This window comes from Sarcophilus harrisii, chromosome 2 (genome assembly GCF_902635505.1).
Source record: "Sarcophilus harrisii chromosome 2, mSarHar1.11, whole genome shotgun sequence".
NCBI lineage: Eukaryota > Metazoa > Chordata > Mammalia > Dasyuromorphia > Dasyuridae > Sarcophilus > Sarcophilus harrisii.
This window is the reverse complement of record NC_045427.1, coordinates 421106604-421120926: the sequence shown is the minus strand read 5'-3', so window position 1 is coordinate 421120926 and position 14323 is coordinate 421106604. Positions and strand designations below refer to the sequence as shown.

Sequence of the window (14323 nt, the reverse complement as noted above, 5' to 3'; positions counted from 1 at the left end):
GTCAAAAATTATTCACATATATATTTTCAAAGTAAAAAAGCTATAATTTTTAACAAAATGTTTTTAAGAGACAACGAATCATTCCCAACTCCACTCTGCTCCCCCCAGGCACCTAGAGAACACATCATAAATCTAGAGCTGGAAGGCACTCAAGTTCCAGGGTCATCTGGTCCAGCCGCTTCAGTTTTGAAGCTAAGGCAACTGAGGCCCAAAATGGCAAAGTCACTTGCCTGAGGTCACAAGGGGACAAGAAGAATTCACAACCTGATGATCTGGTGCCAGACCCAGAACTCTCCACTACAACCTAGTGCCAGGTTCTGAATTGGAATCACCTTGTTATTGATTGGACTTTGGGGGAAGGGGGAGAGAGATAACAGCGTCCTGGTGAGCCAGTGACTCCAGCCCGTGAACCTACCTGAGTATCTGGAGACAAGTCAAGGACCACCCGCAGAGTTTGACAAATGAGTGGTGTTTGGTCCAGGGCGGACTAGCTCCTAGATAGGGTGAGCCTGTGGTCCAGGAACTTCCTCAGATGTCAACCCTCCCCTGACCCTATGGATTTCACAAGGAGCATTGGTGGAGATACCCTGTTATTTCAGCTCAGTATTTTTCACAGAATCCTAGTTCTGGAAGGAACTTCAAGATCAACTAGTCCATCCCCCTTCTCATTCAGCTGGGAAAACTCCAGCCCAGAAAAGGGAAGGATCAACCCGGTCCCAGATTGCGTGCTTCTCTCTGGGCTAATTTCCTTATTGGTAAAGTGAAAATTTCTAAGGTCTTCTAAGCACTGACCACCTCTGGCTCCAGGGAGTGACCTCCAAGTCCAAAGCTCTTTCCCCCTTACCACACTCTATTCTCTACCCCGCCCCCTCTGCTGGCTTCTGTAAAGCTGATGGCATCGACGCATGCAAGTGAAAATAAGTATGTTGGCCACGGTGAACCAGCCCTCAGCCCCACACTACTCCCAGATATGCTGCTGGCCCACAGCGGGAGCCGAGCGCAGGCAATTACCATGGCCAGGGCCTCACTCAGGGTGTGTGTCCTCAAGCCTCACTGGAGAACAAGGGTAAAATGACCCGGCAGAGGGAACAGCTGACCAGGGATGGAGGAAAGGAGTCAAGCAGAGGGTTAACAAAAGATAAGCGTTTTAATAAAGAGGAATCATAGAGTCCCAAAGTTGGAAGAATAAAGTCAAATCCCCTGCCCGATGCATCAATAAGCTCTTACAGCACACATCCCTAACAAGTCCGGCTGATGCTCGCAGACCTCGTGACAGAGAACTCACTCCCTACCAAGGCAGCCCATTCCACTACTGTGCCACTAACCATTCCATCGGCTGTTTCTCCAATGGAGCCACAGACCGCTTCCTAGGATGCTGCCCCTACCCCTCCTCACTGTCGGTCCTAGTTTGGCCCTCTAGGGCCAAGTAGAACAAACCCAGCTCCCTCTGGTACCTGAAGACACCTGCCATGTTCCTCGAAGTTTTCAGCCTGAACCTCCCCAGTTCTTTCAGAGGCCCTGCATGGGGCAGTTTGCGGCCCTCTCTCCGTCCTTATGATTTGGACATGATCCACTGTCAGTGTTCTTTTAAAATGTGGTCCTAGTCCTGGGCACAATGAGCAGGGTGGGACCTAACCAGGACAGGAACAACATGGACATGACCTCTCTCTAGATGTTGCATTGCTATCATACACATCTGGGGCCTAAAGTCACGATAACACTTTGGGCTGCCCTGTCACCCTTATAGCCTAGTGATCCCGTCTGACACCTGGGTTTTTCCACATTAATCACATCTTCCCCCAGTCCTGTACTTGGGATCATAGGAATAGATCTGGAAAGGGACCTTAGAGACCTCAGGCAACTAGTCTTTTGAAACCAATATCAGGACTTTAAATTTATCCCTATTCAATTTCATTTTATTATGCAGGTCCACAATTCCAGCCTGCTGAGCTCTTTCAGGGAACTAAATTCTATTGTCCAGCACGTTAACGACTCTCTCCTAGCTTTGAATAATTTGATTGGTAAGCAGCCCTCTGCTTTAATGCCAATGGTAGGAAAGATAGCTCTGAAGACAAATGCATCGTCCAATCTGCCTGAGCATCCAGGATCCAAACTCTTTATTATCAGGGTCATCGTGAAGTCCCCTCCTTATGGATTGCCCTCCCCAAACCCCTAGAAAATCCCAAAGCCCTGCAGTGTCCTGGTCCAGGATACAATACAACTTCTGTGCTCTTCCCGGGCCAGTCCCAGGCAGGAAGGCAGGCAGTTAGTTGGGGAGTTCAGGGGGTGGGAGGATAGGGAGAGATTTCCTGCTATCTGCTGCAGCAGGAAGGTGCCCAGGTGAGTTGCTGAGGGTACCAGGTCCATCTGGAGAAGGGGCTGGCTGGATTTGGCACTGATGGGTGACAGGTGGGTAGAAGCCGTCGGACCCACAGTTCTCCTCCGCTGCCCAGCTGGGGATGATGGCACCTGGGGGGTTGGGGAGTGATGGGTGGTGCCTGGCTCAGGGGGGCCAGAGTCAGGGTTTGCCCTCATACCGTCCTCCTCGGGTCAGCCTGCAGTCCCTCCTATCCCGCTGTGAGAATGGGAGATAAGGAAGAAACACTGGTTTGAAACACAACAGAGCAGTGTGTTTGGAGGATACGAATGAGTCAGATCCTGCCCAGGGTTTGTCACTGATTGTAGAGAGAAAAACGTGATTGAAACCGGGAGCACCAGGAGGTTGCATCTCACTGAGGAGCCATGCAGTAAAGGGAAAAGCCTGGGCCTGGGAACTCCCAGAAAGCTGGGTCCGAGCTCTGGTGCATGTCACTTTCCCACTCGGAGCCTCAGTCACCGTCTTTGCAAAGTGGGGATAATCGTTCATAGACTACCTATCTCACAAACAGCTAGTAAAGCCTCCAATGTTAGGAATCAGCGCTGTGGGATTTGAAAGTAGAAAGCTGGAATCAAATCCTCTCTCTGATACTCACTAGTTACACAATCAGGACAGCCACTTAATGTCTGGATTTAATCTGTAACTTGGGGGTGATGACAAAATACCTAAAGAGGATCAAGTGAGACCAGGGGTAAGGAGCTCTGAAACACTTAAAAACTGTACAGCACATGTCAGCTATTATTCCTAATCAAATGGTGGCTGGAGTTTATTTTCTCTTTCTCTCCATAGTTTTGCTACAATGAAGGGAAAGCGAGATGCCAGAATCAGCTGAGATAGGACCTAAGTGTCCCCCAAGCAGAGTCAGGAAGAACCAAGTTCAAATCCAGCCTCAGACACTTAACTGGCTTTTTGGACCTCCAAGCAAGTCATTTAACTTGTTAGGCTTGGTCTCAATTTCTTCATCAGAAAAAAAAAAGAAGATAATAATAGCATCATACAGGGGTATCGTCAGATCAAATGAGAGAATCTATATCAAGCATTTTATAAATGACAGCGATTATTTATTAATAATAATAATGGTGGCCTAGTGGCACAGCTGAGTACTGGGGAGGGAACATTGACAATAAGGCATGAGGCAGTGGACGGAGCTGAACTTAGACACGGGAAGAGCTAGGGTCAAATTCTGCTGGAGACTTGTATAACTTATCCTCTCTGAGGTTCAGTTTCCTCATATGAGAAATGCTCTGAATCTATGATCCCTTCCTGTCCAGTAGGCCAGAGATAGAGGGGGGGTGGGGGGGCGGGACTCTCCATTAGCTTTAAGATGAGACTTAATGGGCTTCTCCTGGTGCAATTTAGAGCTTCTTTAGTTGGATGCAAGATGCTGAGGACATTTCATCCTTGGGGAGAATCCTGGGTTGCCTAGGGAAGGATAGGTAGTGGATGGGGAGGGTTAATGTCTTGGGGAAAGAAAAGGAGTATTCTTGGGCTTAAGAGGTCCTAGACATCATTTCAGGCCTGTAGAACAAGGTCAGATTAGGGAGTAGGGGGGAGGCCAGGCCCCAACCCACCTTAATAGTCATTTTAGGAAGCCCGTGACTGGGGAGAAGCTGAATGGAGAGGGAAGAGCTCTCATTAGTTTGCCCTGGTCAGTGTTAGGAAAACTGATCTCAAACTAGAGGTCCTTTGACGGGGAAAAAACTACGAACCCTAAGCCCAGTTGACCCATCCCTCCTCCCAATCCTCAGTCCCTCCAAAGCCTCATACCATTTACTGTAGAGTCAATTCATCCAGCTCTGTGTATCGGCTGTTGTCCTGAGAAAAAGAGGAGAGAGGACAATGGAGGGAAGGAGACAAAAGGTTAACACATATGAAGGGCTGTGTTCAATTCTGTGTTCATATTTTTGTGAGAGGCACTAATAAGATGGAATTTCCAGAAGAAAGTAATCAGGATAAACAGTGGAGACCAGGCCATATGATTCACTGAGATATCCTAGGTCTTTTAGTCTGAAAAGTGAAGACCTTAGTAGAGATCTCTGTCTTCCAACAATCTGAAGAGTTATCACAAAGAAGGGTTAATTTGTACTTCAAAAGGCAAAAACAGGATTATGGTGTACTGCTGGGGATGGTGGGAGGGAAGAGAGGTAAAAGGGATGTGGATTTTGGCTCAATATATAAAACACTAAGAGCTTTCCCACAAAGGGAGGGACTACCTTCTCAATATTATCAAAAATCAAAAAGACACAAATTAAAACAAGTCTTCTGTTGTTTTATCAGACTTCGCATGCTTCAAACTAGAAAAATTAACTAAAAGCGAAGAAAACTAATGCTGGGAGGGTTATTCACTCCTCCCCTTATTCACTGCTGGTAGAAATGCAGACAATGCAGAATCTTTTGAGTGCTGTGTAGTAATACAGAAGCTGTAAAATTAATCCCACTACTGGGAGTATATCCTATGAGTCTTACCAAAAATAAAAAGGCTATATCTGTTTAAAGATTTTTATAGTCATATTATATGAAATTGTAAAAAAAACTGGAAGTGGCTAAGAATGAGAGAAAAATTAAATAAGAAGTGTCCCATTGATATAATGGAATACCATAATGCAGTTGACACACATGGTAAGAATCCAAGGAACTCTGGAAAGATCTTTACACAATAATACAAAATTAGAAAAATCAACAGTACCAGAAGAAGAGTGCACATAGGAACTTTATAGCCATAAAAGAGAAAAAGTAGATGAGAACAAATGGACAAAGAATCTTGATGAGGCAGTGACTGAAAAATGATGGTATTTTAGGTGCTGAAATTAATTTAAATGTCAATAGTCATTAAACCAAGTCTAGTTAGTTGTATTAATGTTAAGCTTTTAATAAACAGAAAGGAAGAAAAAAAGGGAAAGGAAAGATACTAAGCCTTTTATCACTACAAGTATTCAAGGAGAGGCTAGAGAGCACAGAGACTTCTGAAGCCCTTCTAGCTTTGGGAGGTTATGTGGGGTGCATACTATTATATAGCCTTCTAGCAAAGGAACTGCCCAAGGGCAATGGTGTTCTGCTATCCACGTTAGCTATGGATAGTCAGGCAAGGGGAGAGGGGTTTAAATGAAAACAGGAAAAATCAGCTGGACATAAGATGCAATGCCCTCATGGCTAGCAGAGTGCCTTGGACATAGTAAGTTCTCAATAAACATTTCATAAAAATCTCAGAACTAGAAGTAGTCTTGAAGATCTCATCTAATCCAGTCATCTTCTTTATATCACTGATTGGGCAGGAGGGGGAAATGTTCATCCAGTTTCTGCTACACTCACAAAGGCAGCTCATGCTACCAATGTACATTGTACTGGACACCTGGGGGGCAGCTTCAAACTTTGAGGAGAAACAGGGGAAAACTATGGGGAGAATTCTGGAGCTGCCTTATGTGACACTGGGAAAGTAAATTCCTTTCCTCTATGAAGCTCAGTTTCTTTCTCTGGAAATAAAGGCTCAAACCAAAGTTTGAGCAGTCTCTAAAACTTCCAATCCTGATTGTTCAGAGTTTTAAGTTTGAAGGGGAGGTGAGGGACATGGAGAGAATGGGGAAAGTGCTCAAGGTCACATGACATACCATCTTGAAAGTATTTCTCTTAGTAGGAACTGTTATTTTCAGCATGGCCAGAATTATTATTAAAGCTATTTATAAGTTGTTGTTTTTTTTGAGTTCTTATAGCTCAGCTTTTTTGAATTAAGTCTATCCTGTTCAAATGTTCCATGATTTCTAAAAGGAAATGCTATTGGAAACTAGGCCCTGGAATTAATTTAAACATAAATCTATACTAAGCAAGTTTCATTGGTTGTACTGAAGTACAATGTTAAACTTTTAATAAAGCACAGACAAGAAGAAAAAGGAAAGGAGAGGACACCATAAGGGCACCTGAGCTCCTCCAAAACATCAAACAGTTTCCATGCAGGCGGGTTCCATGCCCATTTGTATCTTTGGGTACATGCGGTTGGACAGTGTCTTTTGGGTGATCTGTATGTATCCCTGCCTGACTGGTGGACTCTATGGCTCTCGAGCCCCGAAGCTGCCAGTATATTCCCCTCCCACAAAGAAAAATTCACTTTTTAATTTTGCATATAATTATCTACATTCCTAGATATGCTAGATAAAACACAGCTATGCAAAAAGCTGGGACTGGGTTTTTTTTGGTTTTTGAGCCGGAAAAGAGGCAAGGGCCAAAGGCACAGGCCAGGTCCAGGAGCTGGGAGATAGGGGCAGGGGCATGCAGAAGGAAGCAGGAACCAATGGAGGAACAGGGAGAAGTCTCTGAAGCGAACCCCTTCTTGCCCATGTTAGATCCAACAAAACACCCAAGCCACCCATCCAGAGGTGTCTTGATAAGGGAGCCTGTGTCCCTGTGTCCCAGGGACAACCCCTGGGACTGGAGGTTAGACACTTGGGAGCCCAGTCTTTGTCCCCCCAACCCTCACCAGGTCTTCGAAGTCGTCCTGGGCCAGCACCTCATCACCTTCATCCCCAGGCAACAACTCTTCCAAGGGTGTCTCTGCCTCAGAAGCCGTGTCTTCCTGAGGGGCCTCACTTTTCTTGCTGTCACTCTTCTTCTTGCCATCTTGGGGAGTGGAGGGAGAGGGGAGGAGAAAAGGCTCAGGGCAGGGTGGCACCCTCTGGGCATTGTGAGCAGGAGCCTGGCCCCCAAAGGAGCCCTCAGGCACCTGCTCAGACCCCTTAAAAGGTCCCCTTCCTGCCCCACACACAACAGGCACTTAAAAAAATATGGCCAGCCTGAACTGAAGCCAGCCCTGCAGTTTCAGAACTAACCTGGTCTAGGAGCTGCCTTGAGGCTTAAAGCCCCTCACCTTGTGTGTCTGTAAACATTAGATCACAGACTTATGAACTGAAAGGGAATTGGCTTGTCCATGGTCACCAGGAGAGTAAATGGCAGAGGTGGAACCTGAACCAGGTGCTCCGACTTCACAGGCAGGCATTCGTTCTATTGTGCCTGGCTAGCCCCCTGATCCTCGGGCTCCAGCTTCCTCCGGTCTCCCTCCTCCCCTCCTCTTCCCTTGGGCTGCCTGAGGGAACGAGCCCCTAGGAAGCGGGCTCTGACCTGTGCTAGGACTCTGCTCCTCCGAGATCTGGTCCAGCCGCCCCAGCAGGGCCTCAATGTTGTACTTGATCTGGGTAAGCTCTGTCTTGATGGTCTGCAGCTCGGTGCATTTCACTGGAAGTACAGGGAGGATCAATAAGTACCAGGATGAGGCTATCAGAACTGTAACCAGCAGTTTCTGCTCTTAGGGCAAGTGGGGTCAGGGGCTCCCCTAGAGGAAGAAATCCAACCCAGGGGACCACAAAGTCTCTCAGTTGTGCGAGGGGACAGTCCTGGGACCCCACTGCTGCTGGGAGTAAGATCTGGCAGAGGAGAAAAGGGTACTAAGCTATGAACTTCCCATCCGGGCACACCCTGGTTATGGGTCATAAGTTGGGGGGGAAATTGAGCTCCGTCTGGGGCTAGCTCCTAGAATGAGACCAGGCAAAGGCTAATCCCCCCACCCCCGGTTGCCAGGGCCAGGATTTGCCTTTCCCTTGGGCCCCAGGCCAGATCTTACACTGTCTCCTCTGTTTGAGACAAGGATTCCAGTAGCTCCTTTGGAGCTTTTGGATATGGAAGAGTGGAACCCGCCTGCATTAAGGATTCCTGCCTCAGCCCCCTCAGGCTTCTCCTATTTAGCTCACCTAACTAAATCTTTATGGGTAAGTAAGAACACAAGACTACATGCCCTGTCATTAAAGCATTTAAGTTATTGCTTATATTTAACTCAATCTCTAAATCCTATAATCAGCATCAGCACAATCATAAGCTCCCATTTCCATGATGCCTCTAAGCTTAAAAAGCACCTTTCTCACAATAACCATGTGAAGCAGGGAATGCAGGGAGGCACACGCCCATTCTGCAGAAGGGAAACCGAGACTTTTCTAAGGGAAGTGGTTTTTCAAGGTAGAAAGCTCCGTGGGAGCAACGAACTCAAACCCATCGAAGGCTTCCTGCCTCCCCGTCCAGGCCTCCCAGGGCTGGCCACCCTGGGGCCGAGTTTTGGCTGGAGAACCCTCACTCTCTTCTGTCCCTTTCAGATCTTGTTTCAGGACAGGTGCTCGAGCTCAGGCACAGGTGGAAGTGCCTAGATCTGGTGGGTCATGAAGGAACCCAGAGCACTCCAGGGCAAAGCTTCGAGCTGGGTGGGGAAAGGGTGCCCAGGGAGCAGCCTGGCATTGAGGGCTGGGGGGGGACTCAGAGATCCCAGGGCTGCAAAGAGGTTTTCGAGGTTTTAAAAGACTTGGAGAGAACTTTAAGGCTCTAAGAGCTGCTGCCCTCCCCTCCCATCCCAAGCCCAGACCACTCACACTTTAACTTAGTTGAACTGTTGGAGGAGGAGGAGCGGGCGAAAAGTCTGACGGGCAGAGTTGCTTTGATGCGACGAACAAGAGGGATGGTGACCCGTGGCCGCTTCACAGGAACCACCCTGGGGACTGGGGAGAGCCGGCCCCGGGGCTCGAAAAGCCTGAATTTCAAAACAGGACACAGACTTGCAGACTGGGTGTCCCAGGCAGCATGGCCCCAGGATCCAATGGCCAAACCAGAGATAGAGGATGTAGGGAGGACCGGAGGGGTGGGGAGTGGACAGAATGTGGATAAGCAAGAGAGGGTAGATGGAAGGAGAGGAACTGTGTGTATCTATAGTGATGGAAATGGCATGAGGGATGGACAGAGAGCCTGGGGAAGCTGGGGAAGGACTATGGCCACCAAGGGCTGCTCCTGCTTCTCAGAAGCTCCACAGGAGGCTGGATGGCCTGCAGGGTGGCTAAGGCCAAACCTCATGCTGAACTCCTTTCTCTTTCTCTCTCTGATTATTCCCAAGCAATAGTTTCTTCCACACCTCCTCCCTCTCCAGCCTCTTCCCCCCAATTCCTCCCAACCCCTGAATCAGGCCCAAGAACTCCAACCTCTGGACAATTTGCAGCCCCTCAAAAACAGACTGAAGAGTGGCCAATAAAATGAAAGGCAGATTTTATGACAGAGCAGGGCTCTCAGGTGAAGAAAAAAAGGGACATTTGGCGGAGTAGAGGGGAGTGTTGTTGAACCGGCTGTGTGACAAAGCCTTGAAGCTTTGGTTTTTTCCATACAACAAATGGGGAGAGCGAGGCCTGTTCCATCTATTTCACAGGGGCTGTGGTAAGGACCCAGTGAAAAAATTATTTTGAAAGGTAAAAGGGTCACCTGAGGACACCCACCTGGAGAAGGGAGGAAGTTAGGGGCCTTACAACCTGTTCTCTTTACCCACCCTGACCCACCTGCCCACCCTCCATTCCCCCACTCCCTCCGGTCTACAGATAGAGAAACTGAGGCACAGAGAGGGCAAGCAACTTGCCTCAGGCCACACAGTGGCTCCGTGGTGGATCTGGGGACTAAGAACCCAGGGTTCACATGCCTTCCCTCGGACAGTGGTCCTGACTGCACTCCTGAGCTGGGAGCCGGAAACCCCTTCTCCCGGGCAGCCAAGAGTAGGCTGAGGCTGAGGCTGGGGCTGGGGCTGGGGCAGGGGAAGGAAGGGGAGGAAAGAGAAACAGGGGAGAGGACAGAACTTCAGGCCAAGCATGAAGATCTCTGGTCAGTAACCCCAGTGTCTGGGGGCAGAGCCTGCTGGGCTTTGTGTGGGGGCGGGGCTGGAGAGAGGAGGATGGGAAAGGTCTTCAGAGGGCTTCTGAGCAGCCCTGGCACTCTCCCAGCCCCAGGTCAAAGTGCCTTCCAGTCATAACATCCCAACTGTCAATTTAATCCAACAAACATCCATCAGGTGCCTCTTGTGTGCAGAGCCTGGGTTCACAGCTGGGGGCCTAGAGCCAGTTGCAGGCTCCCCTCCCGCTTTCCCTGTTCTCCTAGCCGAGAGCAGCCCACTGTTCCTCAGCTCCGCTCACCCAAGGCTTCCCTGCGGTAATCACGGCTGAGGTCATGGCCCTGGCGAGACGCAGGGGAGGCCCCCGAACTTGAGGGCTCCCTCCTGCCTGACAATGGCAGCCGAGTGAGCTCCCCTGAGATCAACTCAACCCGAGGCAGGAAGGACAGGACTGTCACTCCCAGCCCAGAGGAGGAAAGCAAGGAAGGAACAAGTCCTCGGGGAGCCATGAATATTCCCAAGGTCATATGGGGAGCAGGTGTCCTAGGGCCCAAGTCCAAACGCTGGCCCCGCGGAGCCTCGTCCCCTCCACTAAAAGCTCATGGCATCCAAGGGAAGAAGAAGAGTCCCGTTCGTGTCTCCTAGCTAGGGGCTGTGGCTTAGGAACCGCAGAGAGGAGTCAGAAGGGGCAGCCGCGCCCCAACCTCTTTCCACCGGGTCTTCAAAGCTTATTTGGGGATTTAAGTCCCTTCCTTCACCCAACAAAAGCCATGGGGAAACTGAGGCTCCGTCTTCTTCAGGGTTTTCCTACTAATGGCAGGATCCTCCTTCACCACCCAGAGCAGCCACTTCTTTCTTATTAGCTCAGCTCACACCCTGCAATGAACCACAGCTTTCTCCCAGTCCTGATGGGCCTCATGGGGGGTAGGGGGATCTTATGCCAGCCTAGCTGGGATGCCACCCGTGGTGGAGGCGGGTGCAACGAAGAACCTGGCCTCCATTCACTTGTACCATTTCTGCTAGCCCCTCGTCTGAGCCTTATCCATGAAATGAGGGTAACGCTGGTGCTGCCGACCGTGGGGTCTTTGACAGACCATCTAACCTCCGTGAGACTGTTTCTTCTTCTGTAAAATGGGGGTAACGCTATTTGTTTATCCCTGACGTCCAAGCGTACTGTGAAATCACCTATGCCAAACCTCAAGAGTACGATACAGGTGGCTTCCTGCCTCTGCCGAACAGCCCTTCCAGGACAGGGCAACGAGCACTTGGCGGTGCCCGGGACTCCTCTGAGAGCTAACCGCCTGCAGGCTCACAGCTGCCCCCCCGCGGGTGGCCTACTTCCACTCCCTGCATGGCCCTGACCAGGACTGTCACTCTCTTCTCTCTGGGAACTACCTCTCGCTTCCGGTCATGCTGGAATCAGTCCCTTTCTCACTGCAGAGCCCCCTCTTCCTCCTCCCCGAGACTCTTCTGGGTGTGGCAGAATCCAAGCCAGGGGTCTCAGGGAGGAGAGGGGACAAGGGCAGCAAGGTGCCCTAAGCGGGTACTTCGTGAGTGCTGTGGGCAGAGGAAGGGCCCTTCAATGGGCAGTTTCACTGCATACATAAGGAAAGCCCCAGGATACAGTCTAGCAACTGCAGTGCAACAAGCAGCCTGAGAAAGTTACTGGGGAACAATGAGATGAGGGATTTTCCTAGAGTCACCAGAGCTAATTTATGTTAGAGACAGGCCCAGGGCCCAGTTCTTTAAGGCCAAATCTCTTTTCTTTCGGGCCACACTGCCTCCCGACAGATGCTTGTTGGATTGAATTGAAGAAGGCACTGACCCCTGTAAGAGGTCAGACAGGACCAGGGGCCCAAGCCCCCCCAAGCCCCAACTACCCAAGCCCCCCCAACTCTTGGACCTTCGGCCCCAGACATGTTCCCCACTTCTTGACTTGGGACACAGCACCAGCAGGCAGAGAGTCCCTCTGCCTTCAGGGCCTGGCCCTCTACAGGAGAAAGGGCAAACAGACATACCCATAGGAGGCAGAAGCTGCTCTCTTGAGTCCTTTTGGTCTATTGGGTTTAGGTTCTCCAGCCATGTTGATGTCTACACAAAGAAGAGGTCAAGGAGGGTGACGGACTGATAGCACACGCTCACGCGGGCATGCAGGAGCGCCCGCACTCACAGGCACAGCTCGCCCGCACACACTAACGGGGCTCAGGGTCAGAGATGCCCCAATGAGACTCCTCTTGCCCAAAGCCTCGGGTTCCCAGGCCTCCCCCTCCTACACACAGACATCCAAAACACAGCCCGTGGTTTCCTTCACCGAGAGACAGACAGACACACGCTGGGCCCATTCCTGACCCTGTGCTCACACACCCGACTCATCTCCACAAGCAGGGGCTCTCAGATTTAAGTCCCCCACGGAGAGGCACATAGCCAGAGTGCCTTTTCTAACACTAGGTGGCACTGCAGGGCTTGGCAAGGTACCTGCTCTCCCCCTCCCCAGCCTAGCAGAAAAAGGGTTCTGCCGGGCGTTCCTCCCCCTATCCTCCCCACTCCCTGGGGAGGCACCCCTCACACCACCAGGTTCCGGGCTTCCCGTGCCGTAACTGGCACTAATGTTCACTCTGGGTGACTGGGCGGCTAGGTACGCACATTCCCATGCCAAAAAGACATTCTGGGCAAGGGCATCTCACAGGCGGATCAGGGTAGGGCTGGGAGAGGGCCCCATCACCTGGACACAGGTGTGAGGCTGGCAGGTGTCTCTGTCTGCTCTGATATACTCACCCTCAGATTCTCAGGGTCCCCCTCCCCTGCACCTGAGGGTGCATAGAAGTAGTCACTAGCTGTTCCTTTCAAGAATATTTCACATTTTAAATTGGGCAATTAAAGGTTGAGTCTCTTAAAGGACTTTGGGCACTGTGGGAATCGAAGGGAAAGGCCTCTCAGAAGTCCTCAAAATTGCAACTACCACAAGTAGTTTTTGCCTATTTCACCTATGGTAAGATCAGCTTTGCGGTTGAGTAAGGGTCTGCCAGAACCCTGACACTGTGGGGGCAGGAGTCTGGTCCTTACCCAGAGTCTGCCCTGCCAGCACCCGCCCGTTCTCGCCCAGCACGGCGGCCCGGGCATGGCGCTCGCTAGCATACTGGACGAAGGCGTAGCCCTTGTGCACGGAGCAGCCGGCTACACGGCCATACTTGGAGAAGATCGTCTCTACATCTGCCTTCTTCACCATGGCTGTGTTTAAGTTCCCAATGAAGACCCGAGAGTTGAGGGACTTGGGGTCATTCTTGTTGGTGATGTTGCTCGTGTGTACTTTCAGAGACATGGCGATGACCTAGAAAGACAGAAAACTCAGTGAGGTCACAACCCACAGGCTAGTCTAAGTTTACACACTTCTCTGGCAGAGTAAGAAAGGGAGGCCACAGAAACTAGGCATTGATCCACACTTAATACCGTACACCAAGATAAGGTCAAAATGGGTTCATGACCTAGGCATAAAGAATGAAATTATTAATAAATTAGAGGAACACAGGATAGTTTACCTCTCAGACCTGTGGAAGGGGAAGGACTTTATGACCAAAGAAGAACTAGAGATCATTACTGATCACAAAATAGAAAATTTCGATTATACCAAACTGGAAAGTTTTTGTACAAACAAAACTAATGCAAACAAGATTAGAAGGGAAGCAATAAACTGGGAAAATATTTTTACAGTCAAAGGTTCTGATAAAGGCCTCATTTCCAAAATATATAGAGAATTAACTCTAATTTATAAAAAATCAAGCCATTCTCCAATTGAAAAATGGTCAAAGGATATGAACAGACAATTCTCAGATGAAGAAATTGAAACTATTTCTAGTCATATGAAAAGATGCTCCAAGTCATTATTAATCAGAGAAATGCAAATTAAGACAACTCTAAGATACCACTACACACCTGTCAGATTGGCTAAGATGACAGGAAAAAATAATGATGATTGTTGGAGGGAATGCAGGAAAACTGGGACACTGATGCATTGTTGGTAGAGTTGTGAACGAATCCAACCATTCTGGAGAGCAATCTGGAATTATGCCCCAAAAGTTATCAAACTGTGCATACCCTTTGATCCAGCAGGGTTACTACTGGGCTTATACCCCAAAGAGATCATAAAGAAGGGAAAGGGACCTGTTTGTGTACGAATGTTTGTGGCAGCCCTTTTTGTAGTGGCTACAAACTGGAAATTGAATGGATGCCCATCAATTGGAGAATAGGTGGGTAAATTGTGGTATATGAATGTTATGGAA

General features: G+C 49.5%; 1 protein-coding gene across 4 annotated transcripts in view; it reads right to left on the bottom strand.

The window, feature by feature from the left end:
* Positions 1 to 1123: 1123 nt before the first annotated feature.
* The window catches only part of RALY (RALY heterogeneous nuclear ribonucleoprotein), a 60256-nt gene continuing 47056 nt past the window's right edge, over positions 1124 to 14323 (bottom strand). The window contains exons 2-9 of one of the 4 annotated variants that reach the window (XM_031953875.1): positions 13110 to 13374; positions 12065 to 12137; positions 9801 to 9962; positions 8776 to 8933; positions 7484 to 7597; positions 6846 to 6985; positions 4145 to 4192; positions 1124 to 2575 (exon numbers count right to left, since the gene is read on the bottom strand). In XM_031953875.1, the coding sequence (XP_031809735.1) occupies positions 4148 to 4192; positions 6846 to 6985; positions 7484 to 7597; positions 8776 to 8933; positions 9801 to 9962; positions 12065 to 12137; positions 13110 to 13365 (948 nt within the window). In that variant the 5' untranslated portion in view covers positions 13366 to 13374 and the 3' untranslated portion in view covers positions 1124 to 2575; positions 4145 to 4147. Of the gene's footprint in view, positions 2576 to 3411; positions 3800 to 4144; positions 4193 to 6845; positions 6986 to 7483; positions 7598 to 8775; positions 8934 to 9800; positions 9963 to 12064; positions 12138 to 13109; positions 13375 to 14323 lie in introns of those variants that run through there. The other 3 variants (XM_031953873.1, XM_031953876.1, XM_031953874.1) reach the window with 3 other exon arrangements.